General features: G+C 33.2%; 1 protein-coding gene across 2 annotated transcripts in view; it reads right to left on the reverse strand.

Moving 5' to 3' along the window:
* Positions 1 to 25,160, reverse strand: part of LOC115245515 (cysteine protease ATG4B) — a 46,983-nt gene extending 21,823 nt beyond the window's left edge. The window contains exons 1-6 of one of the 2 annotated variants that reach the window (XM_029823885.1): positions 24,859 to 25,160; positions 24,495 to 24,574; positions 18,964 to 19,090; positions 18,729 to 18,899; positions 17,266 to 17,443; positions 4,936 to 5,015 (exon numbers count right to left, since the gene is read on the reverse strand). In XM_029823885.1, coding sequence (XP_029679745.1) covers positions 4,936 to 5,015; positions 17,266 to 17,443; positions 18,729 to 18,899; positions 18,964 to 19,090; positions 24,495 to 24,574; positions 24,859 to 24,886 — 664 coding nt within the window. In that variant the 5' untranslated portion in view covers positions 24,887 to 25,160. The remainder of the gene's footprint in view (positions 1 to 4,935; positions 5,016 to 17,265; positions 17,444 to 18,728; positions 18,900 to 18,963; positions 19,091 to 24,494; positions 24,575 to 24,858) is intronic. The other variant, XM_029823886.1, reaches the window with a different exon arrangement.
* Positions 25,161 to 26,455: the final 1,295 nt, after the last annotated feature.

Raw genomic sequence — 26,455 nt, forward strand, 5'->3', positions numbered from 1 at the left:
CGAAGGCCCCCCTCGCACCCCCCCGTGTGTGTGTGTGTGTGTGTGTGCGCGCGCGCGCACAAAACTTTTTTTGTTAATAACTTTTTAATAAGCAACGAGCGACGATAAAATTAGAAGAAAAAATCACTCAGAATTATGTCCTTGATAACATATGTCAAGGTCAAGGTCATCGACAAGGTGTCCGTTAATGTAAATAATTACCAAATGTATATATGATATCAGTAAATCATTAGATAAATAAATAATTAATGCTACATATACAGGGTGTATCCTAAAAAGTGGGAAGTATTGCAATGGGGGATTCAGGACACAAAAATAAGAGAAAAAATTCATATAAACATATGTCCGATATGACCTTTTTTCAAATTATAGCTTGTTTTATTTTCCAATAGAGTTAAGATAGTATATTTGGATATCGGTTTGCTGTTTATGTACAAGATTTAAAGGACTTAAGATCTTGTTAATTTGTAAACATAAACGCGTATTATTTGTGTTGTAAGTAATACGGTTCATATCTTGTGTTCAGTGAAGGTAAGGTATTCGTATCATACGTTAGTACTATTAACGATAGAAGTACGTTTAAGTGAAAACTATGGTTTGGTCAAACAATGAAATGGCAGACGTACATTTCATGTATGGATTAGCCCACGGTAATGCAGTCAGAGCTAGACTTTTGTATGCGGAAACGTTTCCGAATCGTCGTCTGCCTGAAAGAAAAATGTTCCAAAGGATAGATGAGCGTCTTCGAAATACGGGTTTATTTCATTATTTGACCAAACCATAGTTTTCACTTAAACGTACTTCTATCGTTAATAGTACTAACGTATGATACGAATACCTTACCTTCACTTAACACAAGATATGAACCGTATCACTTACAACACAAATAATACGCGTTTATGTTTACAAATTAACAAGACCTTAAGTCTTGTACACAAAATCTTGTACACAAACAGCAAACCGATATCCAAGTATGCTATCTTAACTCTATTGGGAAATAAAACAAGCTATAATTTGAAAACAAGGTCATATCGGACATATGTTTATATGAACTTTTTCTCTTATTTTTGTGTCCTGAATCCCCCATTGCAATACATCCCACTTTTTAGGATACACCCTGTATATTTCATTTTAATCGTCTCGTAATAATTGTTTAAAAAAATACATTGTAAATAATTACATACTTTTTCTTAAAAACAATTTTTTTATGCTAATTGATTTGTCTCATTATTCTGTACATAAAAGTATTACGGTAAGATTAGCAAAGATTAAATATTTTACGAGATATTTTATTTTTTATATCAAAATATGTGTCAGATTAAAATATAAAATAACTCAAAAAGTACTCAATGAAAAAATACTTTATTATAGTGTTTTGAAAAGCTCTCGAGATAAGCTACAAGAATATGCAATAAAAAAAGGGGGGTTCCATTTAAAAAAATGAAGGTAACCTTGCTTTTTTATGGAAAAAAAATGTTTGGTCAATTTTTATTATTGCAATTTGTTGCCGGTTAGAAACTGATAAATTTCTGTTTATGACTTTTTTATGTCAGATTATTGTAAGTGCCTTAAAAATCGTGGCGACCGTTACGAGGACCACCCTGTATATAAAATACATTGTAAATAATTACATACTTTTTCTTAAAAACAATTTTTTTATGCTAATTGATTTGTCTCATTATTCTGTACATAAAAGTATTACGGTAAGATTATCGAAAACTAAATATTTTACGAGATATTTTATTTTTTATATCAAAATATGTCAGATTAAAATATAAAATAACTCAAAAAGTACTTAATGAAAAAATACTTAGTGTTTTGAAAAGCTCTCGAGATAAGCTACAAGAATATGCAATAAAAAATGGGGGGTTTCATTTAAGAAAACATCGACCACATTGACCTCACCTTGAAAAGGTCACTCAAGGTCAAGTCCATATTTTTATCATGTGGCCCCCTCAAAATGCAATTTTTGTCTGAAACGTTTTTCCATATCTTTCATATTTTTCGAGATATTTGCCTGGGGCGATTAAAATGGAACACCCTTTATATACAGGGTATTCGAATATTCAACCGACAAACTTTCAGAAATTGTCGGGGGTAGCCTAAGAATCATTTTTTGGTCGGAAACGCATCGTTACATCGCTACGACATCGGGAATGTCGAAGGCACAAGCTTTGAGCAAGACAGCCTGCCATGCACGTGACGTCACAAACGCTTAATTTAGACAGCGCATGGTGCGTTGCTTGTCCAAAAAGTACCGCAATTAAATAGCAGTGGCCGACTATACCCTGTAGGTCAGTGCCAGAAGATAGAAACATAATCCTTATGTGCTTTCTGAGCATGTATAATCTCTCGATATGTTCTTCCTCGTCTTGTTTGTTCGGCCATTGCTATTTAATTGCGGTACTTTTACGGACCCTAGGTCCATCTGCAAAAAATGATCCTTAGGATGTCCCCGACGATCTCTGAAAGTTTGTCGGTTGAATATCTGGACACCCTGTATATATAAGGTTGTCCCATTTTAACTTTGACACCGTAATATCTTGAAAACCATGCTTTTTTTAAAAAAATGGGTTATTATTTACTATAACGGACCCAGCTCCAATGATGTTGACCTTGACATATATTGTCAAGGACATAATTCTGAGTAACTTTTCCTTATAACTTAATCGGCGGTCTCTTATAATTTTTAAGATATTTAAAGTTAAAGTTAGATTCGAAACGAAAATTTGGTTTGAGTTATGTAACGTAATTTAAATCAAATTTTAGTTTTAAATCAGAAATAGATTTGGGTTAGGTTATATTTTCCGGAAGTGGAGCCCCCAAAATGTTTTAGACAAAAGTTATTTGATTTGAAGGAGGACATAAGAAGGTACCGGTTTGATTTTGAATAGTCGTTTGAAGGTCACGTGAAGGTCACCTTTAATTTCTTAAATGAAAACCCTCATTTTCCATTATATATTCTTATAGCTTAGGTTGAGAGCTTTTCAAAACACTATAATAAAATATTTTTTCATTAATTTTTCGAGTTATTTTATATCTTAATCTGACATATTTTGATATAAAAAATAAAATAACTCGTAAAATATTTAGTTTTCGATAATCTTACCGTAATTTTTTTATGTACGGGATAATGAGACAAATCAATTGGTATAAAAAAAAATAAATAATTGTTTTAAAAAATACATTGTAAATAATTACATAATTTTTCTTAAAAACAATTATTTTTTTATACCAGTTGAGTTGTCTCAATATTCTGTACAAAAAAGTACTACGGTAAGATTATCGAAAATTGAATATTTTACAAGATATTTGTATAAGAGCAAGAAAAATTATGTTATAGCCTTATATTATCAAAGCCATATATATGGACAGATAGGACACTTAACAAAAAATAATATAATCTGGAATATATAATAATTATTTAATTATAAGTTTCTCTACATAACACAACAAACTTTTATAATGCTTCCTTATTTTACTTTTTTCTTATATACAGGGTGGGGAAAAAGTCCCGGACTCTTTGAATAGCCCGGAAGGAGTGAGATGTAGAAAAAAATATTTCAGACAAAAGTTGTAAGGTTTCAAGTAACGCATTACATAGTAATATTAGTACGACCTTGAATAGCGTTGTCAAGGTCACGTGAAGGTCATCATAAATTTCTTAAATGGAAACCCCCATTTTTTATTGCATATTCTTGTAGCTTATCTCGAGAGCTTTTCAAAATACTATAATAAAATATTTTCTCATTAAGTATTTTTTGAGTTATTTTATATCTTAATCTGACATATTTTGATATAAAAAATAAAATATCTCGTAAAATATTTAGTTTTCGATAATTTTACCGTAATATTTTGATGTACAGAATAATGAGACAAATTAAGATAAATATGCCGATGAAGGGAGGCAGTCTCGATGACCTTGATCTTGACATATGTTGTCAAGGTCATGACCCTGAACAACATTCAAAAGGTTTTAGCCGTCGCTCGTTTTTTATTTGCAGTAGGTTCCGCCACCTGCGGGGGGCTCCACTTCCGGAAAATATAACCTAATCTAAACCAAATTTTAGTTTTAAATCAGAAATAGGTTTGGGTTAGATTATATCTTCCGGAAGTGGAGCCCCCCCATAGGAGGGCGGAACCTGCGTGCATGCATGTACTTTCCAAAACGAAACCAAATTCACTCTATATCTAACCTTAACCCTTCTAAAACGTACATGGTGTCGTAAAATTATGTTCTATTCATTAAAGTTTCTTCATTAATAACTTTTTAATAAACTACGAGCGACGGCTATGACCTTTTGAATGTTGTTCAGGGTCATGACCTTGACAACATATGTCAAGGTCAGGGTCATCGGGACTGCCTCCCTTCATCGGCATATTTACCCTAAATATTTTACGAGATATTTTATTTTTTATATCAAAATATATCAGATTAAGATATAAAATAACTCGAAAAATACTTAATGAAAAAATACTTTATTATAGTGTTTTGAAAAGGCTTCGACAATGCCTATAAGAATATGCAATAAAAAATAGACGTTCCAATTTAAAAAATTCAATGTGATCTTGATATGACTTTAACAATGCCACCCAAGATCTAACTAATATTCCTATCTTTTTTCCCCTTCAGAATCAAATAACTTTTGCCTAAAAACCTTCCTTTCTAAAACTTACAGGTTTTGAGATATTTGCCTGTTAATATTAAAAAGTCTCAACCTGTATATATACACGTGTATTCTTTGAAAAGAATTTTAAATACATATGCATAATAAGATCAACATATTAAGTATGTGATATATTAATGTGTTTAACTGATTCCTAATTAAGTGATTAATGCCACAATTCTTCTTTTATTATATCTCATCGTGATTTATTATTATTATTTATTTGCTGTAACCTAGAGAAAAGATCTTAATATAAATACATACTTACAAATATCATTAATTATTAGTGTATTGTCTAGTGCAATATGTATAGTAATGGAGCTCCATTCATCATATACGACTAATTTTCTGAAAAAAAATATAAATAATAAAAAATTAAAATTATTTTAAAAATTTATTGAAATAAAATATGTAAAATGCACAGTTATATAAAACACAGTTATATAAATTAAAAGCAAACCGATTTTTCGTATTACTTACGGAATAGAAAACAAATATAATTATAAAAACAAAAAAATTTATATTTTGTAATATGTTATGAAAAATCTAACAAATCGTAGCACTTACAAGGGAAATCTCACAAACCTAAAAATTTTGATTTTGATAAAGGTTTACATGCGTGTAGTTTTATTATTGCTCAAAAACGATTCTAAATGGTGAAACTACCCCTCATATACAGAGCGGTTTTTTGCTTTCTTGATATATTTCGAAAATTATTCGAGATATAAAATGTTTTATACAAAAGTTTCATAGTAGAAACACCTCTATTTAACCACATTAATAACATTCGGAAAAAATTATTTTTTCCAAAAAATTCTGAAAAAATTGTTAAAAAGCATTTTTTAGTTTCATAAAAGTTTCATAAAAATCAGAATTTTCGGATTCGCGAGGTTAGGTAGGCAAGCAATTTGCAAAACTTAAAATATTTTCGAAAATATGCCCTTTTAAAAGTTTTTTAGTTTTTTATGTTTTTCATATTATATTTATAAACTATATATAATAATATTTGTGTTTATAAACCTATAACTCATAGAGAGTGTAATTATAATATAACAGTATATTTATAGTTATATACTTTTACTTTATAAGAAAATCATAGTTTTCAAAAAAGACAAAAAAAACTAAGTAGTAATACAAACAAGATGGACAGCGCAAAATGTGCTCATTGTTAAGAGGACGAGATTAACTCTGCGGAACATACTCTTCAGAATTGTAGTGCGTGAACGACAAAAAGAGAGAAGTTAGAGAGAAAAATTGGCGAGGCTCCTCCTTCTCTTGCAATTGTGATGAGATCAATCACTGACAAGGAAAAGGCGCGACGTGATACCAATCGATTTCAACGAAACTCGTTGTAGCGTTAGGTCTTCATGTCAAGTATTATTGGGTAAAGGGATAAGATGTGCTTTTCAAGCGTTCGCGAAAAAATCGAAATTAAAAAATCCCGAGCATCTTATGAGCAAATGGAATAGAGCGTTTAATCAAAGATGTGCGTGGCACAGCGGCAGTGTGCCAGACTCGTAGCGTCGACATTGCTGGTTAGAGTCCCGATGAGTAAACTTTTTTTTTCAAAAGATTTTTTTATAGTAGAATGCAATTATTACACAAAATAAATATACATCACGTGGATCTATTGTTATAACGAGTTTCGTTGAAATCGATTAGTACCACGTCGCGCCCTCCCCTTGTGAATCAAAGGAAGCGTGGGCCGCATTTTCATGATTCGCCGTGATTGTTATGCAGAAAAAGGAAGAGGAGGAGAGACGTCGATAAGCCGAAGCTCGTCGAATGCTACATCTTCCATCAGACGAAGACACCTCCGACAGCTGAGAAGGCAGCTAAAGCCGCGTCCAGACTTGTGTTGTATCATCGTATTCTATCATAATCGCATATCATGATCAGTCAAATGTGGACGGGACGCCGTATCGTGCCTGCGTATCTATGTATCAAGGTGATACGCAAATACAATACGATACGATACGATATCATGATCCACTTGGAGTCGGTATTTCGCCGAAACATGAAAGAAATGATACGTGATACGGATACAGTCAATGTAGATGCGTTATCCCAATCCTACCCAGATCCTGTTTCGGTCTGACAACGTAGCACGACTCGTTTTATTCAGTCGTGTTGCTTCGTGTCTAACGGTTGCTTCATGTCTGGTCACAATGAAGTGATCACAAGAAAAAGTAATGGTATTAATAGATTTTTATAAACAAAGAAGCATTCTTTTGAATTCAATGAATCTGCATTATTTTAATCGTTTAAAAAAAATGATGCATGGGAAGAAATCGTGCGTGGCACCGGAAGATCGGTCAAACATTGCAAAAAATAAAAAATAAGAAACTAAAAATAAAAAACTAAAAATACGGACGTGCTATGTGAAAAATTAAAAAAAGAAGATACAAATACGGGATACGGATACGGATTGAAAATAAGGTCTTGGCGTATCATCATAACCAGCATATCCGTATCATGATGATATGCGATCATGATACGACACGGGGCGCGTTCCACTTAATGACCGCAACGCTCGCGAGCATCATCTGTCTTTGTTTAACTTTCGGTGAACAACAAGGATGAAATGATACCATGAGCATTGCGGTCGTTGAGTGGAATGCGCCCACGGTGATACGACACAAGTCTGGACACGGCTTAAGGGATCTTCCTAGAAACAAACAAATATTTTTATTTGAAAACATTTCAGGAAATACTTGAAATGTTACTTAATAAACCTGGAAAATTTGGAATTAATATGTTTTATACTTTTCTTTAAAAAAATTACCAAAAATCGCCTTTTTTTTCAGAGCGTCAAACTAGGAAGACCCCTTAAGACTTTCCGACAATTCATGGCCACGAAATTGGGGGGAGGGGGTTTAGTGGGTGTAAATCCTATATAATCCCGCGGCCAGCCGCGGGATATGCGTCGATATTTTCCCCTTCCGCATCAGGCAAAAAAAAAGTAATAATACAAAAATAATTAATCCGTTATTTGAAAAACAACTTATATAAAGGACTCATCTCTATAAATGTAATAGTAAACGCCATTGCACGTGAAAGTTTTAGTTGTAATCGTAAGGCCGTAAGCAAATCGACCAATTACACTCATTCCAAAAATGTAATAAGAATGTTTAACTGTGATTGGTTGATTCGCTTACGGCTTTACGGTTACGACTAAAATTTTTTCACGTGCAACTTAATGTCTATCAATGTCTCAGTAAATGTCTCTTGTGTTTTCGAACGATTATAGCTCAAAAATTAAATATGTTGGCCATTTTGTAACTACACACATATCGTACACATGTGTATAAAAAATTTATTTTATGTATATGTATAATAAATGCATAATAAACCATTAATTAGCTATGAAAAGCTATCTAAAATTATTCTTTTATCTTAAATGTTCTTTTTAATCATTCTTTAAAATTATTCTTTTATTTTAAATGTTCTTAAATGTTAACAGCTTTTACAAAAAATATATTTTAACATTTTTATATTATGTTTTTTAAATATATTATATTAAAAAAGAAGATACAAATACGGGATACGGATACGGATTGAAAATAAGGTCTTGGCGTATCATCATAACCAGCATATCCGTATCATGATGATATGCGATCATGATACGACACGGGGCGCGTTCCACTTAATGACCGCAACGCTCGCGAGCATCATCTGTCTTTGTTTAACTTTCGGTGAACAACAAGGATGAAATGATACCATGAGCATTGCGGTCGTTGAGTGGAATGCGCCCACGGTGATACGACACAAGTCTGGACACGGCTTAAGGGATCTTCCTAGAAACAAACAAATATTTTTATTTGAAAACATTTCAGGAAATACTTGAAATGTTACTTAATAAACCTGGAAAATTTGGAATTAATATGTTTTATACTTTTCTTTAAAAAAATTACCAAAAATCGCCTTTTTTTTCAGAGCGTCAAACTAGGAAGACCCCTTAAGACTTTCCGACAATTCATGGCCACGAAATTGGGGGGAGGGGGTTTAGTGGGTGTAAATCCTATATAATCCCGCGGCCAGCCGCGGGATATGCGTCGATATTTTCCCCTTCCGCATCAGGCAAAAAAAAAGTAATAATACAAAAATAATTAATCCGTTATTTGAAAAACAACTTATATAAAGGACTCATCTCTATAAATGTAATAGTAAACGCCATTGCACGTGAAAGTTTTAGTTGTAATCGTAAGGCCGTAAGCAAATCGACCAATTACACTCATTCCAAAAATGTAATAAGAATGTTTAACTGTGATTGGTTGATTCGCTTACGGCTTTACGGTTACGACTAAAATTTTTTCACGTGCAACTTAATGTCTATCAATGTCTCAGTAAATGTCTCTTGTGTTTTCGAACGATTATAGCTCAAAAATTAAATATGTTGGCCATTTTGTAACTACACACATATCGTACACATGTGTATAAAAAATTTATTTTATGTATATGTATAATAAATGCATAATAAACCATTAATTAGCTATGAAAAGCTATCTAAAATTATTCTTTTATCTTAAATGTTCTTTTTAATCATTCTTTAAAATTATTCTTTTATTTTAAATGTTCTTAAATGTTAACAGCTTTTACAAAAAATATATTTTAACATTTTTATATTATGTTTTTTAAATATATTATATTAAAAAAAAAAATATGTTGATTAAACTATTATATTAATTATAATAGTTTAATCAATATCTTTTTTAATTATGATAATTTTAATAATAATTTTTATACACATATATACAATTCAATATGTGCGCGTCACAAAATGGCCAACATATTTTCAAAATGTTAACAATTGCTCTAAATATAATTCTCACACAAAATATAATAATATTTATATAAGAAAACATATAAAAATATTTCGTTTATAGATGTCTGTGGAACTGAACTTGAGTCTACTGCGGGATGGACTCATCTGATCATCTTGCACTTCGCCATTACGTATTACTTGCATATATTTACTATATATATATGTGCTTACGCGATAACAATTAAAAAAATATAATTGTTAGTATAATATAATTATTAATAATATAATTGTTAATCTATGAAACTGCGATTAGGACTGTTAAAAAATAATGTCAAATAGAGATTGACAATCGTGCTATTTCTCTATCCCGCTGATATGATACACGAAGAATCGATAGTAATAAAGCAACAAATTACCAAGTCTAACAGGCATCCGTGTTTTACATATTGTGTATTTGTTCACTTTGTTATCTATTATCCTACTATTATTATTGATCATCATACAATATTTAATCGCACGTATAATTTTAACTATAACTCACATATATATGCACATATACCCAGCAAGCAAAATGATGCAAACTTTGCGCAAAGTTTGCAGCAAACCCGAGCATGCCTTTACAGCAAAATTGTGAGCTATCTGGGTATATATGCAAATATAAAATTCTCAAAAAATGGGCGTTCGTTAGTCTTGTTGCATTACTGCTTTCTGCCACGAGAGGCCAGAAATTTTCAGGCCGTATTTCGGCCGTAAAGCGATACGCTAGAGGAACAAGGATAGTACACGATTGTCGCTTCTTGTCTGACATTATCTCTCAACAATGGCATCTGTGTGCTCAACATATCGGTGTCTGCCTTCACGGACGCTACACATACGCGATGAAAGAGAGACAAAGACGCTACAATCATCTCTCTTTGTCAAGCGATCAGCGGTTGTATCCATGTGCTCTATTAGTTGTGTCTACACGGATGCTATACACATACGCAATAAAAGAGAGACAAAGACGGTGCTCTCTCTGTCAAACGATCAGTGTACTACTAGAAAAATTTCCCCATGAGCTGTTCCTTGCATATAATTTTAGTGAAATCCGATTTTTTCGTATGTAGCCTCGAAGAAGTCATATTTCTTCTTGTAACTTTTTTTGCTATATTCTTTACAAAGCTTAGATTGGCGCTAAAGAGCCGGATTTTGCATTTTAGCTCTTAAAAAATTTATAATTAATAAAATACAGCTCATGACCAACTGCATCTAATCTGCCATGAGCTGTACCTTTTGTTTATCAACTTATTAAATATTATTTTAACTCTTTTTTCCAGAAAATCGCTCTTTATCGCCAATCTTACGATCCTACTGATTACGAATATTGCTGTTATAACATAATTTTCTTTGTATTTTGGTCGTAATACGAAAAAAACAGAATCCGTAATTCGCGGATTTCCGCGAGAGGTCTCCACCGTCTCTCCTGCCGATCCTTAACTGGCATAGAGACATGGAAAGATCGATCGAGGAAGAAAAATATCAAATTCCTCTTTCGATGGAACCAATTTCAATAATTGGAAATTTAGGATGGAACTGTTTCTAGAAGAGATTAATCTACTCGAGTGTGCTTGGTCTCCTACCCTTGAAATGACTGAGACCACGGTCCTTGCAGGCGAAACTTCGAAAGCTTGATTGGCCGCAATACGAAAAAAGGATCTGAAATGTAAGTCTCAAATTGTCCAGAGGATTGCTCATAGCCACCTTGAATATGTCAAGGATAAGAGAACGGCATACGAGGTATGGAAAGAACTCTCGAATATATTCGAAAGATAAAGTATGGCTAGTCAATTATTATTACGAAAGAAACTACTTTCTATGAAATTTAAACCGTCCACTGAATTGCTATTCTCACATTTTCTTAAATTTGAAATAATAGTACACAAGCTCAAGTCCGTTGGGCCAACAAGGGAAGAACTTGATGTTGTTTGTCACCTTCTACTAACCATGCCACCGAAATACGATATCGTAGTCACAACCATTGAAACACTATTGACGGAAAATCTAACTTTTAGCTTCGTTAAAAATCGTTTACTAAACGAGGAAACTAAAAGGAAAAGCAGTAATAAATCAAGCAAAGGCGAAACGTCATTACAAACTGCATTTGCGTCGCGTCTAAGTTCAATCCTCACAAGAAAAAAAACCATAGTCAGGAAAGATGAGCAGGTTTATTTTTAAATGTCATAAATGTAGACACAAGCAGGTCATCGGCGAGCGGAATATAAAAAAACAAAATCAGAAAATACAGCAGAATCGCGAGACATAAAACCAAAACATGCAAATCTGGCAACAAAAGATGACGAAGAAGGTTTTTGTTTCTCGGCAGTAACTGAGTTTGCTTCTTCCAAGCTTACTACTTCAAGAGCATCAGAACATTTGGTAAATAATGTCAATTTATTATCAAATGAAAGATCTTTGTTTAACCTCCTGTCTGTGCCTAAGCTAGTAATGAAAGGATATAAAATACTTTTTGAGAAAAGAAAAAGTACTATTTTATAACAAAATAGCAGCAGTTGCAAATCGAAATCATAGAGTTTATGAATTAAACTTTACAAATTGTACACGGCAAACGTATGTACAACTGCTCCTGATCCCGGAATGTGGCATAAACATACCACATTAACTTTAACAGTCTTAAGAAATTAGCTGGAATGGTGGGAGGTCTTGATATAAAGCAATTCAAGACAAACGACGATATTTGCAGTACATGCGTTGAGGGGAAACAGACGAGATTACTACATAATCAATATAGAATCCGCGCAAGACGGCCGTTAGAGTTGGTACACAGTGATCTTTTTGGTCCGATAAATACTGAATCGTATAATGAAAAAAGGTATGTTCTGACTTTTATAGACGATTTTACTCATTTTACGGTAGCATACCCGTTAGCAAAAAAGAGTGGAGTGGCACATTACTTCAAAGGATACATGACCATGGCTACAGCTCATTTTGACTCAAGAATCAGTAGATTTCGCTACGATAATGACAGAGAATATATTTCAGTAGAATTTAAAACTGAATGTGAAAAGAAAGGAATACGCATCAAATATACAATACCTTATACACCACAGCAAAATGGTGTGGCGGAGAGGATGAACCGCAGCATTATCGAATGGGCAAGATGTCTGATTCTGAATTCGCGATTAGGCAAACGTTTCTGGACAGAGGCCGTTTTGACAGCGATATATCTATTAAACCGACTGAGCCCGACTGAGGCTCTGAATGCCACAGTTCCAGCCGAACTATGATATGGAAGCAGGCCGAATCTGGCAAAACTCGGAGTTTTTGGCTGTATTGCTTATCTACACGTGCCACGGGAACTCAATCCCGGAAAATTCGAGTCACACTCAAAGAAATGTTTTATGCTCGGTTATTGCTCCAATAAATCTAAATTGTGGAGTCCGGAAGAGTATAAAATTCTGTACGGTCGCGATATTGTGTTTAAAGAAGAAAAATTTGAATTTGAATCGATATATGTGGAAACAACAGTGCCACTCGACGAGAAGATGGAAAACTCAGAACCGAAAGACACTGAACAACAAAATACCTTCACTCAAGATATGGAACAAACACAGAAGAAATACAAAGTGAAGTCAATGACGAAGAAACCGAAAGTAATTAAGAACAGTTACGCAGAAGTAAGCGGAAAACTAAAAAGCTCTCATAGAGCTCTAACAGATTATTATGTTTTGGCATTACAGGTTGAAGCTTTTATAGAAGACATACCACAAAAGTTTGAGGATATTAAGACGAGGGAAGACAAAGAAGATTGATACAGAGCCGTTGACGAGGAATTGAGGACCATACATTCAAATAATACATAGTTTTTGACTGAATTGCCTAAAGGTAAAAAGGCGATTAGTAGTAAATAGATTTTTTAAACGAAATATGACGGAACTAGAAAAATTCGTCACAAAGCAAGGCTTGTCATAAAGGAATGTTCCCAAAAGAAAGGATTCGACTACTCGAAAACCTACGCTCCAGTTGCAAGGATGACAACATTACGAATCCTGCTGTTTATTATTAATAATCAGAATCTTTTAGCAGAACAACTAGATGTTAAAAATGCATTTCTCCACGGAAATCTCGAAGAAGAAATATACATGAAGCAACCCGATGTAAGCAACGACGGCACAACAAGAGTTTGTATATAAGTTGATTAAAACACTGTATGGATTAAAACAATCTCCACGCGCCTGGAACGCCGAATTCGTTAAATACATAAAAAGTATTGGTTTGAGACAATCAGAATACGACGCATGCCTATTCTTTGAATTGCAGAAGCATGTCTACAGTTACTTGCTTCTATATGTTGATGATATCATTATTTCAAATAATCAACAAGCGAAGATCGATGAATTAAAAGACAAGCTGGGAGAACGTTTCTCAATGAAGAATTTGGGTTCTCTCTAAAACTTCTTAGGAATCAGAATTAGAAGAGATGAAAACGGAATGTATCTGAATCAATCAGATTACACGAGAAGACTGATTAAACGATTTGCAATAATCGATTTGCAAACCGTGCAATACTATGGAATCGTAGCCGTCCGCTGAAAATATAAATCAAGAGGACTACATAAGTGGATCGAAGCCTTATAGGGAATTCATCGGTTGTCTGATGTATCTGATGTTTGGAATCCGACCGGATATTAGTGCATCAGCCAACTATTATAGTCGTTTTCAAGAAAATTATACAGAATCCCATTGGCTTCTATTGAAACGAATACTTAAATATCTGAAAGGAACAATTGATATGGTCATTCATTTTCCCAAGAATATGAAACCAGGATCACTGCTTATGCGGATTCCGACTGGGCTAGTGATGCTGACCGAAAGTCAACAATAGGTTACTTGATTGAAGTCCATGGAGCACCGGTGTGCTGGGAGAAAGCAATCCACAATAGCACTTTCATCTACAGAGGCCAAATATGTAGCACTTACCACCGCATCAACGGAGGTAGTATGGACCCGCAACCTACTCATCCAATTGAGGCAAATAACGGAAGAGCCTATAGTAATCTTTGAGGATAACCAATCTTGTATCCATTTACTGAACAAATGGGAACATCAGAGATTAAAACACTTAAACGTAAAATATAACTATCTTAAGGAATTAGTGGAATGGAGAATTATTAACGTGAAGTATATTTCCACTAATGAACAAAAAGTTGACATACTTACCAAAGCTTTAAAACAATCCCAATTTATTAAGTTAAGAGAATATTTAAGCTTGAGAAATTAAGATAATATTATTTGCAGTCTTTTTTTATTGTAACTTGAATAGGAAACATTTTTTTTAAATTTAAATATTTTAAGATTATTGAGTTTATTTTTTGTTGTTCGATTTTTTTTAAGATTAAAAATAATGAGCACAGCCACCATTGAAGGGAAGTGTAAAAATGAGCAATGATTGGCTGGATTTTCGGTTAGTATAAGTGGCGACTATCTGGTAATTTCATAAAAATCTTTTCCTTCTTTTAAGTTGTTAACCGTGAATTGTTTATGGCTCTCTGGAAAATTCGGTAAACCTGCATAAAAGGGGACCCCCCCTCGAATAACCTTGACCTTGACATATGTTGTTAAGGTCATCGTCCTGAGTAACCTTCAAAAGGTCATACCCGTCGCTCGTAGTTTATTAAAAAGTTATTAATGAAAAAACTTTAATTAATAGAACATAATTTTACGACACCATGTATGTTTTAGAAGGATTAAGATTAGATATAGAGTGAATTTAGTTTCGTCTTGGAAACTACATGCATGGACGCAGAGGGTTCCGCCCCCCCCCCTACGGGGGAGCTCCACTTCCGGAAGATATAACCTAAGCCAAACCAAATTCTAGTTTTAAATCAGAAATAGGTTTGGGTTAGATTATATCTTTCGGAAGTGGAGCCCCCTCGTAGGGAAGCGGAACACACTGCCTCCACGCATACGCTTTTTAATGCAAAGTGAGGTTCCACATGGGTTTACAACTTTCCACGCAAAGCGAGGTTCAACTCAAATTTATGTGTCTAGTTTTTTGGTAGTGGAGCCCCCCGGCAGGGGTGCGGAACCCACTGCATCCACGCATATACTTTACAACGCGAAGTGAGGTTCCATATAGGTTTACAACTTTCCACGCGACCGTGTATAAATACGAAAAATATTGAAGGTGATTCTTGTAATAACATTTCTATTTATATACAAAGCGCTCGCTTGTAAAGAAAAAGTAAACGGTATTGTTATGGCTTTTCATATACATATGCTTGCGATTCTATCTATACAGTGTCAAAAATATAAATTTTACCTATAACACTTATTTTGTTAGTAACTTTTTAATAAACTACGAGCGACGGCTATGACCTTTTGAAGGTCACTCAGGATGATGACCTTGACAACATATGTCAAGGTCAAGATCATACGAGGGGGGTCCCCTTTTCTGCAGGTTTACCAAACTTGGATAGACGAAAAAGATTGGAAGAAAATTAGAGGAAGAGTGTCAAGCAAATTTAGAGTTGTATGCCGGCAAGAAGAGAGAATAAAAAAGGAAGAACAAAAGGGCGAATCATTACAGCTGTAAATAAGAGTTTGCAAGAGGTAAGCATTAGAAATATAAGTTATCAAGCAGTGGAGATAAAATTCAGGTATAACGGAAACAGATAGAGAATAATTACTGTATACAGTCAAAATGTAGAAGAAACCATGGAGACAATAAGGGAACAAATACGAAAGGAGAAAGAAGAAAATCTAGTAAAAGGAGATTTTATTAATAGAACATAATTTTACGACACCATGTATGTTTTAGAAGGATTAAGATTAGATATAGAGTGAATTTAGTTTCGTCTTGGAAACTACATGCATGGACGCAGAGGGTTCCGCCCCCCCCCCTACGGGGGAGCTCCACTTCCGGAAGATATAACCTAAGCCAAACCAAATTCTAGTTTTAAATCAGAAATAGGTTTGGGTTAGATTATATCTTTCGGAAGTGGAGCCCCCTCGTAGGGAAGCGGAACACACTGCCTCCACGCATACGCTTTTTAATGCAAAGTGAGGTTCCACATGGGTTTACAACTTTCCACGCAAAGCGAGGTTCAACTCAAATTTATGTGTCTAGTTTTTTGGTAGTGGAGCCCCCCGGCAGGGGTGCGGAACCCACTGCATCCACGCATATACTTTACAACGCGAAGTGAGGTTCCATATAGGTTTACAACTTTCCACGCGACCGTGTATAAATACGAAAAATATTGAAGGTGATTCTTGTAATAACATTTCTATTTATATACAAAGCGCTCGCTTGTAAAGAAAAAGTAAACGGTATTGTTATGGCTTTTCATATACATATGCTTGCGATTCTATCTATACAGTGTCAAAAATATAAATTTTACCTATAACACTTATTTTGTTAGTAACTTTTTAATAAACTACGAGCGACGGCTATGACCTTTTGAAGGTCACTCAGGATGATGACCTTGACAACATATGTCAAGGTCAAGATCATACGAGGGGGGTCCCCTTTTATGCAGGTTTACCAAAAATTTAAAGTTCTGCTCTGGAAGACGAGCTCAACATTTTTAACTTGTAGAGTTTAAAAACTCTTAAATGAACTTCTAGTTCTATCGTATTCGTTTTTTTTATTTTACCGTGGTAAAGGGGCCAGCTAGACAGAGGTTCACATATTTTCTTTCAAATCCTTTTATAAGGAATTTATATTATTGCAATATAAGAATCTTTTAAATTATATTTTGTTAAGAATGTGTTTGTTTAAATAAATTAATATATAATTGAATTAAAATTCTTTCAATATATTCGTATATTTCATACCTTAATACTTGTGCAATGGTGTTAGGACCAAACCATTGTCCAACTTCCTTTCCTTCGGATGCACCCATTAATGCAATTTGATGAATAGAAAAAGCAGCAGCTCTTTTATCTTCAAAGCGACTTAAAATTTTCAGATACGTGCTATTTTTTGTTTCTGGCATCCATTGCCAATCTTTACCTGTGAATCATAAATATGAAATGCTATAATAATTTATATGAGAATCTTGTTATATAGTTACATACATAACTTATAATTATTGTAATATAATACAGAAGGAGGTAAACTAACATATATAAAATATATTGAAAATATAGATTAAAATTTCTTTATGCGAGTTTTTGAGAAAAAATTTAAAAAATTGATGATATATCTGTATTTGTAAGTCTGAATAATTCTTTTAATAATCTTATATCATATATTAATAAATCTTTTAACAATTATTAATATATTCCCATTAAAAAATCCATGTAAATACATGTAAATTCATATATCTATTAATCGAAAGTTTCAAAGTTTATTATTGCCTCTTTTCCGTGACATCAATTGTTTTTTTCGCTGTGCTTATGAACAGTTATCATCATAGAGATCGGGCATTCTAACAATTCAAAAAAAATTAATATAATAAAATAAGTGATTTTATTTGTTTAATGTGTGCAAGATTAATATACTAAACCAATAAGTTTGTGTGATTTAAAAATATTTCTTTTTTATAATTAAAAACGTTATTTTTCTTCCTCGCTTCCATTTCTTCTTCCTTTCTCCTCCTTTTCCCTTTCTCTCCCACCCCTTCCTCGCCTTCCCTCCCTTTCCGCCTCCCTCTCCTTCTCCTTATCAAATAATCATAAATTATATAATAAAACAGTAAGCTACTTTTCATAAAGCTTGGAATCATTTATTCTTCTAAAGAGAATATAAATTACTCTCTAAAAAAGAATATAAACTAAACGGTTTCATGTCATTCTGGCATATAATTTTTTTTTCTGACAGTGTTAGAAGCAAGTATAGTTCAAGAAAAAATTTAAAAAATGGAAAATATTTTTAAAGTCATGTCGTCATTGAACACCTTGTAAAAAAGACGAAAGAAATTCATGATGGCATGCAAGTTGTATTAGATGAATCTATCTATCATATACAATTGTTCATAAATAGGTTAATAAATTTAAACAAAGCAGAATGAGCATGACAGCTGAACCTGACGAAAATCATTATTGCGATTAGTATTAACGAATCGAATCATTGTTGGTCAAAGTATATTGAACTAAGAGAGAATTATGTTGAAAAATATTTTCAAAAATAAAACAATTATTTTTGTATTCTAACCCATGAATTTTTCATCCCATTCTCGTATATACATATATTATTAAATTATCATATATATATAGTATAATATTAAAATATATATATATATATTATTATTAAAAGTATAGTATATATATTATTAAAAAATCATATAATTACATACCAAAATGTAATGTAATTAAAGCTTGGGCAAGAACCATTTGACCGCATCTTAACATACAACCCCAACCTTTGTCAGATGTAAATGTGGAATTACAACCACCAATGGGAATAAAACCTTTGCGATAAGTAAACCATAGCATGGATCGGATGTCTCTACGTATCATATCGAGCTCTAAAATTTAATATCTTACAATCCACTTCATTGGGAACATATACACTTTGATCATTTATTAGACCTTTTAAAGCATTGTATTTCTTGCCAAGAATCCAAACAGGTTCGTCTGTATGCGGTATATCCTCTGCCTCATCGAGAACATTTTGGGTAAATAGAGTGTCCATTATTACTGTCCTCACTGTTAATATCTATAAAATAAGATAAATATACTGCAATGTAAAATGAATTTTAAACTTAAAACTAATAAATATTTTCATTTTCTTTTTCAGATTTAATCAATTAAAAAAAAAAAATGAAAATTGTGCAAATTAGAAACTCGCACATTGCTTCCTCACCATTTTATTTCGCTCACAAAGCTTAAGCGCTTTAAAGCAAGCGGGTTTTTCAATCTTGGCTTTCTCATAGAAGATATCTCAAAATTTGCGAAAGTTACAGCGTGTACAGACATTCCTCAAAAAATTCAAAATTTTATAAAAAATGAATCTTTTCACCGATCCTCACCAAATTCAATACCAACCATTCTTTAATAATACTCTACTCATATAAAAAAATTTAACCCGATATCTCAAAATTTGCGGAAGTTAGAGGTTGTACAATACATTCCGTACATACACCAGGGAGAAACGGATCGGATATACATCTATTAGATGTCGGAGTTATCTAGTCTAAAACAACATCTAGAAATATCTGAATTAGATGCCATGTAATTTTGTGTCATTGAATTTTTTTAGACACAATTAAAACTTAATATTCACACAATAGCAGTGCATTGTTTATGAAACACTCTTTGGGCTGCAGGTCACTTCTCGACATCTAATAGACATTTAATAGACCTCTAAGTAAATGTTAATGCAATATGTATATAGCATTCCAGATAGCAATTTGATAGCAAATTGTCGCCGAATTGGCATCAAATTCGGTCAAAACTTGGTGATAAATCCGGTGCCATCTGTGTCCGCAATAAGCTCATGTTTTGCCAGCAAAGTCTGTGAACATAACTTGATAAAAATTGAACTGATAAAAATAGATATATTACAATATTATAAGCGGCATTTTGCAGACTTTATATACACTCATGACAAAAACTTGAATACGGGTATAGATAGTGAATAACGCGCCGCATAGCGGTAAGCAACTGAGCTATACTATTTTAAATAATAGTTAATTTGCAGATTCTGTTCAGTTTTTGCTGCCAATCTGCCGTCAGATTCTGCACGCCAGATCTTGCTCAGTTTCTGCCGACAATCTAATGTCAGTTATGTCAGCGAGCTTTGCTCGGTTTTTGACTTCAATCTGCTATCAGATTTTGTTACGCAGACCTTGTTTGATTTTTGGTACCAATTTTCTATCAGACTACATTACACAGCCCTTGCTCAGTTTTTGGCATCAATTTGCTCTCAAGTTATATTAGTAGGTTTACTCGTATTCTGCTGCTGATTTGCAATTCAAATCAAATTATGTCAGCAGATTTTGTTACATTTCTGCTGGCATTGTGGTGACATCATCGGATAAAACAGATTTTGTATCAAATTTGCATTCGTTTTGTCAACAAAATCTGTAGCAAGTTTTCATAAAATTTGTTTTTGGCAGACTTGGCCATCTGGGATCATAATAAAAACAGAAAAATTCTGTTGTTGGAAAAATAATCTCATAAAATGTATTTGTGGTCATATACTAGTATTCACTTTGTATCGTGAAGATCAAATTTCTGTCTTATATCATATAAGTCTGGAGATTGACGATGTTTATGGCTATACCTGAGGAAAGAAAGAGATAGCATATCGTATGTCTGTTCTATCTTACCTGAGCGTAATTATGTACAATAATTGGTATTAATGAGTCCTTAATAAACATTATACTTTTACAGAAAAACCGCTAGTGATTGACTGCCGCGGATTTATAGTTCATCCGTTTACCGTTATGCGGCGCACTATTTATTCTATATACTCGTATTCAAGTTTTTGTCATGGAGTGTATATAATACCTGCAAAAGGCAACTAATAACAACTATTTCTATCAGTTTAATTTCTGACACGATCTCCATACAGGAAAATTCAGATATTGAATTAATTTTCGGAAAATCGGACAGATAAATGCCCGATCGGACATGAAGTGTCCGAATAAGTGAAAGTCGTTCATTATTGTCTACTTAAGATATAAAATTAGAAGTTAACTTCCATATAAATAGAATCTTAATTCCACAAATTATATTATTTAGATTTATCTATATATATTACACATTAATGTATTATTATATATTAACACTGTAATTGGTCTTATTTTTGACGTGAAAAAAACGTCAGAAAATAGAATGTTTATTAAACGTTTAAAAGAGGCCACTATGACGTCTATCTAGATGCGAAAGTCGACCTATCTTAGACGTGACGAATAGACGTCAACTATACATCTATTTGACTTCACATTTCTCTCTGGGACATACATACATATAAATATACAGACATTTTTTTAAGAATATGATTTTTCGACGTTTTGGAACATTCTAAACACATTGGCATAGAAAACTGGAAAAAAATTTTATCTCAAAAACAAAGCTTCCTATATGAACCAAAAAAAAAGATTTTGCGCATGTTTACATAAAAGTTTTATATACAGGGTAAGTTATTTTAATGTCCCAATCTAAATATATTTCCCTATCTCTTTTACAAAAAAATGTTTTGTACAGTATTGTGACTTCAAGATGGACATAGAATGGTACTATTGGTTTGATCTTGTATGAAGATCATGAGGTTATTTCAAGGTCATCTTCATTTTAAACATTGGTTTGACCTTGGATGGCATCGTTAAGGTCAAGTCAAGGACACCTTCAATTTTTTAAATGGAATCCCATATTTTTTATTGCATATTCTTATAGCTTATCCCGAGATCTTTCCAAAACACTATAATAAAGTATTTTTTCATTAAGTACTTTTTGAAAAATGTTTTGTACAGTATTGTGACTTCAAGATGGACATAGAATGGTACTATTGGTTTGATCTTGTATGAAGATCATGAGGTTATTTCAAGGTCATCTTCATTTTTTTTTAAATGCGACCACCCTAATTTGTTTACATAAATCGATTCCTCATAATATTCAGTACAAAATTATAAGGATAATATGGCCAAAAATTTAATAGTTTACGAGATATTTACTTTAATGTGACATAATTTTACATAAACTCATTATAATTATATATAATTATTACAATATAATTATTACAATTATATTGTAAACCACCGACGGATATACGTGTGTCGATGGCGTTTCAACATTGTCCACTAATTTGTACAGATTCTACGCGGGTTTTAGTGAACCTTCCTTTTTGATTTCCGATTTTAATTTAAAATTTAACGATAACATCAGATATTAAATATATCAAGTTTTTAAATACCAATGTAATCTTTATATATCTATATCTATGCTGAAGAGATAGACCAAAAAACACTCAAAACATACATTTTTAATACACATTTATTACTAAAATTTAACAATAATAAGCTCGCGCACCAATATTCGCGCCTTGGTTCTTATTTGCCGGTTTTCCCACTTAATTGTTAGTACTCTGAACCTATTGTTGTTATTATTAAAGTAATATTTTTGTACAAAGATGTTTTGAATGGATGCATGAACATCACCCCTTTTTCTAGCTTTTTTGAAAAAGTTCAAACATAAATGATGATATATATGATTCTGTTTATCTTATTACACGATTTCTCGCCATTGTCAATAATATTATTACAATGATTTTATATTAGAATTCTTGATTTTTCATTGGAGTTAAATCAAAAATAATTATAATATCAGAAGCAAATAATCATGTGAATCATATGTATGTGAAGTGAATTAGTGTATGTGTATGCGTGTTGTGCAAGTGTATGCATTATATAATAAAGTTTCAATAGTTTTATAATCAATAACTTGGGTTTGTATTACAAGAAAATATTGTTTTTTTCGTTTTACATTAGAGCTTTACAATGCTCTATAAATAAATATATTACTATATAAGATTCTACGTACATTATATTTGATTTGACATATTAGAGACGATACAGTCGATATGGCCCGTAAATACAATTAGAATAAAATACAATCAATGAAAAAATAATTATAATCATTATAATATAGAAAAAGGGTAATGGGGAAAGAGAAAGAGAGATAAAGGAAAAAAGGGCAAAAGAGAAAGAAAAAGGAAAGGAGCAATAGAGAGAGAGGGGAGGGAGAGAGAGGGTGAGAAAGAGGGAGTAGGAGGGGGAGAGGGGGAGGGAGGGAGAGAGAGGGAGAGAGAGAGTAAAAAAGTGTGTACTATGACTTGATTATTATATGTATGTTATATATGTATGTATGTACATATACAGGGTGTCCTAGACCACCCGTTCACCCCTTTTCTTTCAAAAACTAAGCATTTTAGAGAAAAACGTTTTGAACAAAACAATAATTGAAAATAAAAATGTATTATTTTTGTACATAACGTTTTATTTTTTAATTAATTTTGTTTTTAGCGTTATCTATTGAGCTTAAAGATTTTGAGCTATTTTCTTGAGTACAGTAAAAAACTACATTATGATACTTATATATCTGTAATTTCTTCGTAACAAACTTTAATTTTGCCATAAGATCAATTGCGAATTTGATTGCTAAAGGAATAAGAAACATCTTCGCCGCATTTTTTTTTCATCAATTTCATAGCATTTTGACAAACCATCCAGAACATCCTTAATAAATAAATTATTTATTGCAATCTAATTATTTTATTAATTATATTCAACTATATCCAATTATTTATATTATATAGAATATAACTATATAAAGTGTAATACCATGTCATGTGTTACACAATATATTTATGACTAGAAAATTACAAGTAACTTGTAATTTACTGCGTTAACATTTTTGCAATAATACCTGTGATATTCAGTTTTCTCGCATTTGTATTATTTTACCCAGATAACCAAGCATGAATAGTCACATTAATTAATCACAGTAATGTCATATTGATTAATATGATTAATCATATTGCTGTTATGTTGCCAACAATAATACAATTGTTGGTAGTATGACAGCAATCTGACAAACAATTGGCTATGTGGGTAATTGTGTTTATCAGACATGTTCTATCTTTAACTTGTTTTTGCCGTCACATTATGACAGTATGCTATACTCGATTTCTGCTGAGTTTTTGCCATCAGTACTTGATATGATAGATTGCTGCACATGTTCCTGCCATGTTTCTGCTGTCACACTGTGTTTGAGTTCTGCTGTATTTCTGCCCTCAATGTTCGATATGGCATACTTTCTTAAATATTTGCTATATATCTGTTCAACATAATATCAAACAATACTTGATTTTTGCTAGCAATTTCACTGTCATACTATATTAACAAGTCATGCTGCCAAAAATTAAATTTATTCAGGATACAGCACTCTGGAATCTGGTGCAGTTATGACTGAATTTGCTGATATACTGCTAGCATTTTGCTATCTGGGTAATATCGAGTTGAACACAAAGTTCGTGCCATTTTTTCGGTCTTCATCTATTAGCAAAAAATGGAACAAACTTTCCGTTCAACTCAATAGTTAACCCTTGTAGGTCACACGTTTTTTGCTTTGTTCCTGGTCACATATGGATCACAATGTCTTGTCGCAGTTTCAGTTGTCTCAAAGTGCTTGCAAACATCTACAAAAATGTATATATATTCCTTGACATCTATAGAAAATGATTATGTAAAACAAAAGTTAAAAAATAAATTTTAACTATTTTTTTTATTGTTTAAGACTCTCGGGATATTTTATTGTTAAAATATCGATAGTGTCAAAATGACTCATATGTGACCTTTAAGGGTTAAGTTAATAATTTAGCCGAAGTAACTTTTAGTTGAAAATGTTTTTATAAAATTGCCTTTTAATGAGCAATAAGAACAGTAAGGTTAAAAGTAAGAAAATTTGCTTGTACATACACACCTTCACCACAGCTAAAAACATTGGTCATCGCATCTGCATTGTCCTTGTATGTGACGAGGTTAGATGCTCCATTTGAAAACGAAAAATTTTGTGAAAATAATAAAATATAAATGCTTCTATATCAATTGGGAGATGAGGGACAAATGAATTGATGACGCTTCGAGAGTTCCATTTGAAGTTATTTCATTTCTCGAATGTGCGATTTAAAAACAGAATTCGATGCTTTTTATTATATTTCTTATCGTAATAACCTCGTAAAAGTTGCACGTTTTACTTCCACTTTCTACCATTGGGCGCGTTCGTCAGAGAAAGCGCTCAGTTATTGGCCGCGTTCAGCAGAGAAAGCGCTCAGTTATCGTCTTGTCAACACTCGACATTGATTCGTTGGTTCTAAAAGTAAGAACCAATCACGTTCGATTGCTACTATGGGTGCAAACCCATGCAGCGGAATAGCGTAAAGGCCCGTCTACAATGGCAGTAACAAGGCTGTAGGAGTAGGAGAGTATACTGTTTTTAGTGATGTTTAGACGGGGAGGAACGAAATGGGCAATTCCCATTTGCTCTTAAAAGTATACTCTCCTACTCCTACAGCCTTGTTACTGCCATTGTAGAATGCCCTTAAAGGGCTGTCTACAATGGCAGTAACAAGGCTGTAGGAGTAGGAGAATATACTGTTTTTAGTGATGTTTAGACGGGGAGTAACGAAATGGGCAATTCCCATTTGCTCTTAAAAGTATACTCTCCTACTCCTACAGCCTTGTTACTGCCATTGTAGAATGCCCTTAAAGGGCTGTCTACAATGGCAGTAACAAGGCTGTAGGAGTAGGAGAATATACTGTTTTTAGTGATGTTTAGACGGGGAGTAACGAAATGGGCAATTCCCATTTGCTCTTAAAAGTATACTCTCCTACTCCTACAGCCTTGTTACTGCCATTGTAGACTGCCCTTGAATCCGGCCTGATACGGGCTTAACGCGGAACGAGAGCGGAACCAATCGCGAGCGTAGCTGCAGAACTCTTGTGATTGGCTTTGCTCTCGTTCTGCGTTATGTTATTCCGCTGCATGAGTTTGCACCCTTATTCTTTACTGAATGAGTGGTTTCGTTCCCATGTCCCCCATAGTTCCATATGATCTTTATTAGCGTTTTCGAATAAACGGGTTTTAATCCATTCCGGATCAATTAATCACTATTTTACTAATATGAATTTAAGTCTTTTATTGGCAGAGACGATGCAATGACGTCATTGGACGTGTTCAAAAGACACAACCGTTGATCATCGTCTTGTCAACACTCGACATTGATTCGTTGGTTCTAAAAGTAAGAACCAATCACGTTCGATTGCTACTAAGGGTGCAAACCCATGCAGCGGAATAGCGTAAAGGCCCGTCCACAATGGCAGTAACAAGGCTGTAGGAGTAGGAGAGTATACTGTTTTTAGTGATGTTTAGACGGGAGTACTCTGTTTTGTGCTCCTTGTGTTCTCTCTCGCTCGCACAGAGCATAGCGCTCTCTTTCGTCATGCTACGTGCGAGCGAGAGAGAACGCAAGGGGCACGAAACAGAGTATGTCCTGTTCTACGTGCACCTAGGCTCCCAC

The sequence above is a fragment of the Formica exsecta genome, unplaced genomic scaffold (genome assembly GCF_003651465.1).
Source record: "Formica exsecta isolate Colony F162 unplaced genomic scaffold, ASM365146v1 scaffold986, whole genome shotgun sequence".
NCBI lineage: Eukaryota > Metazoa > Arthropoda > Insecta > Hymenoptera > Formicidae > Formica > Formica exsecta.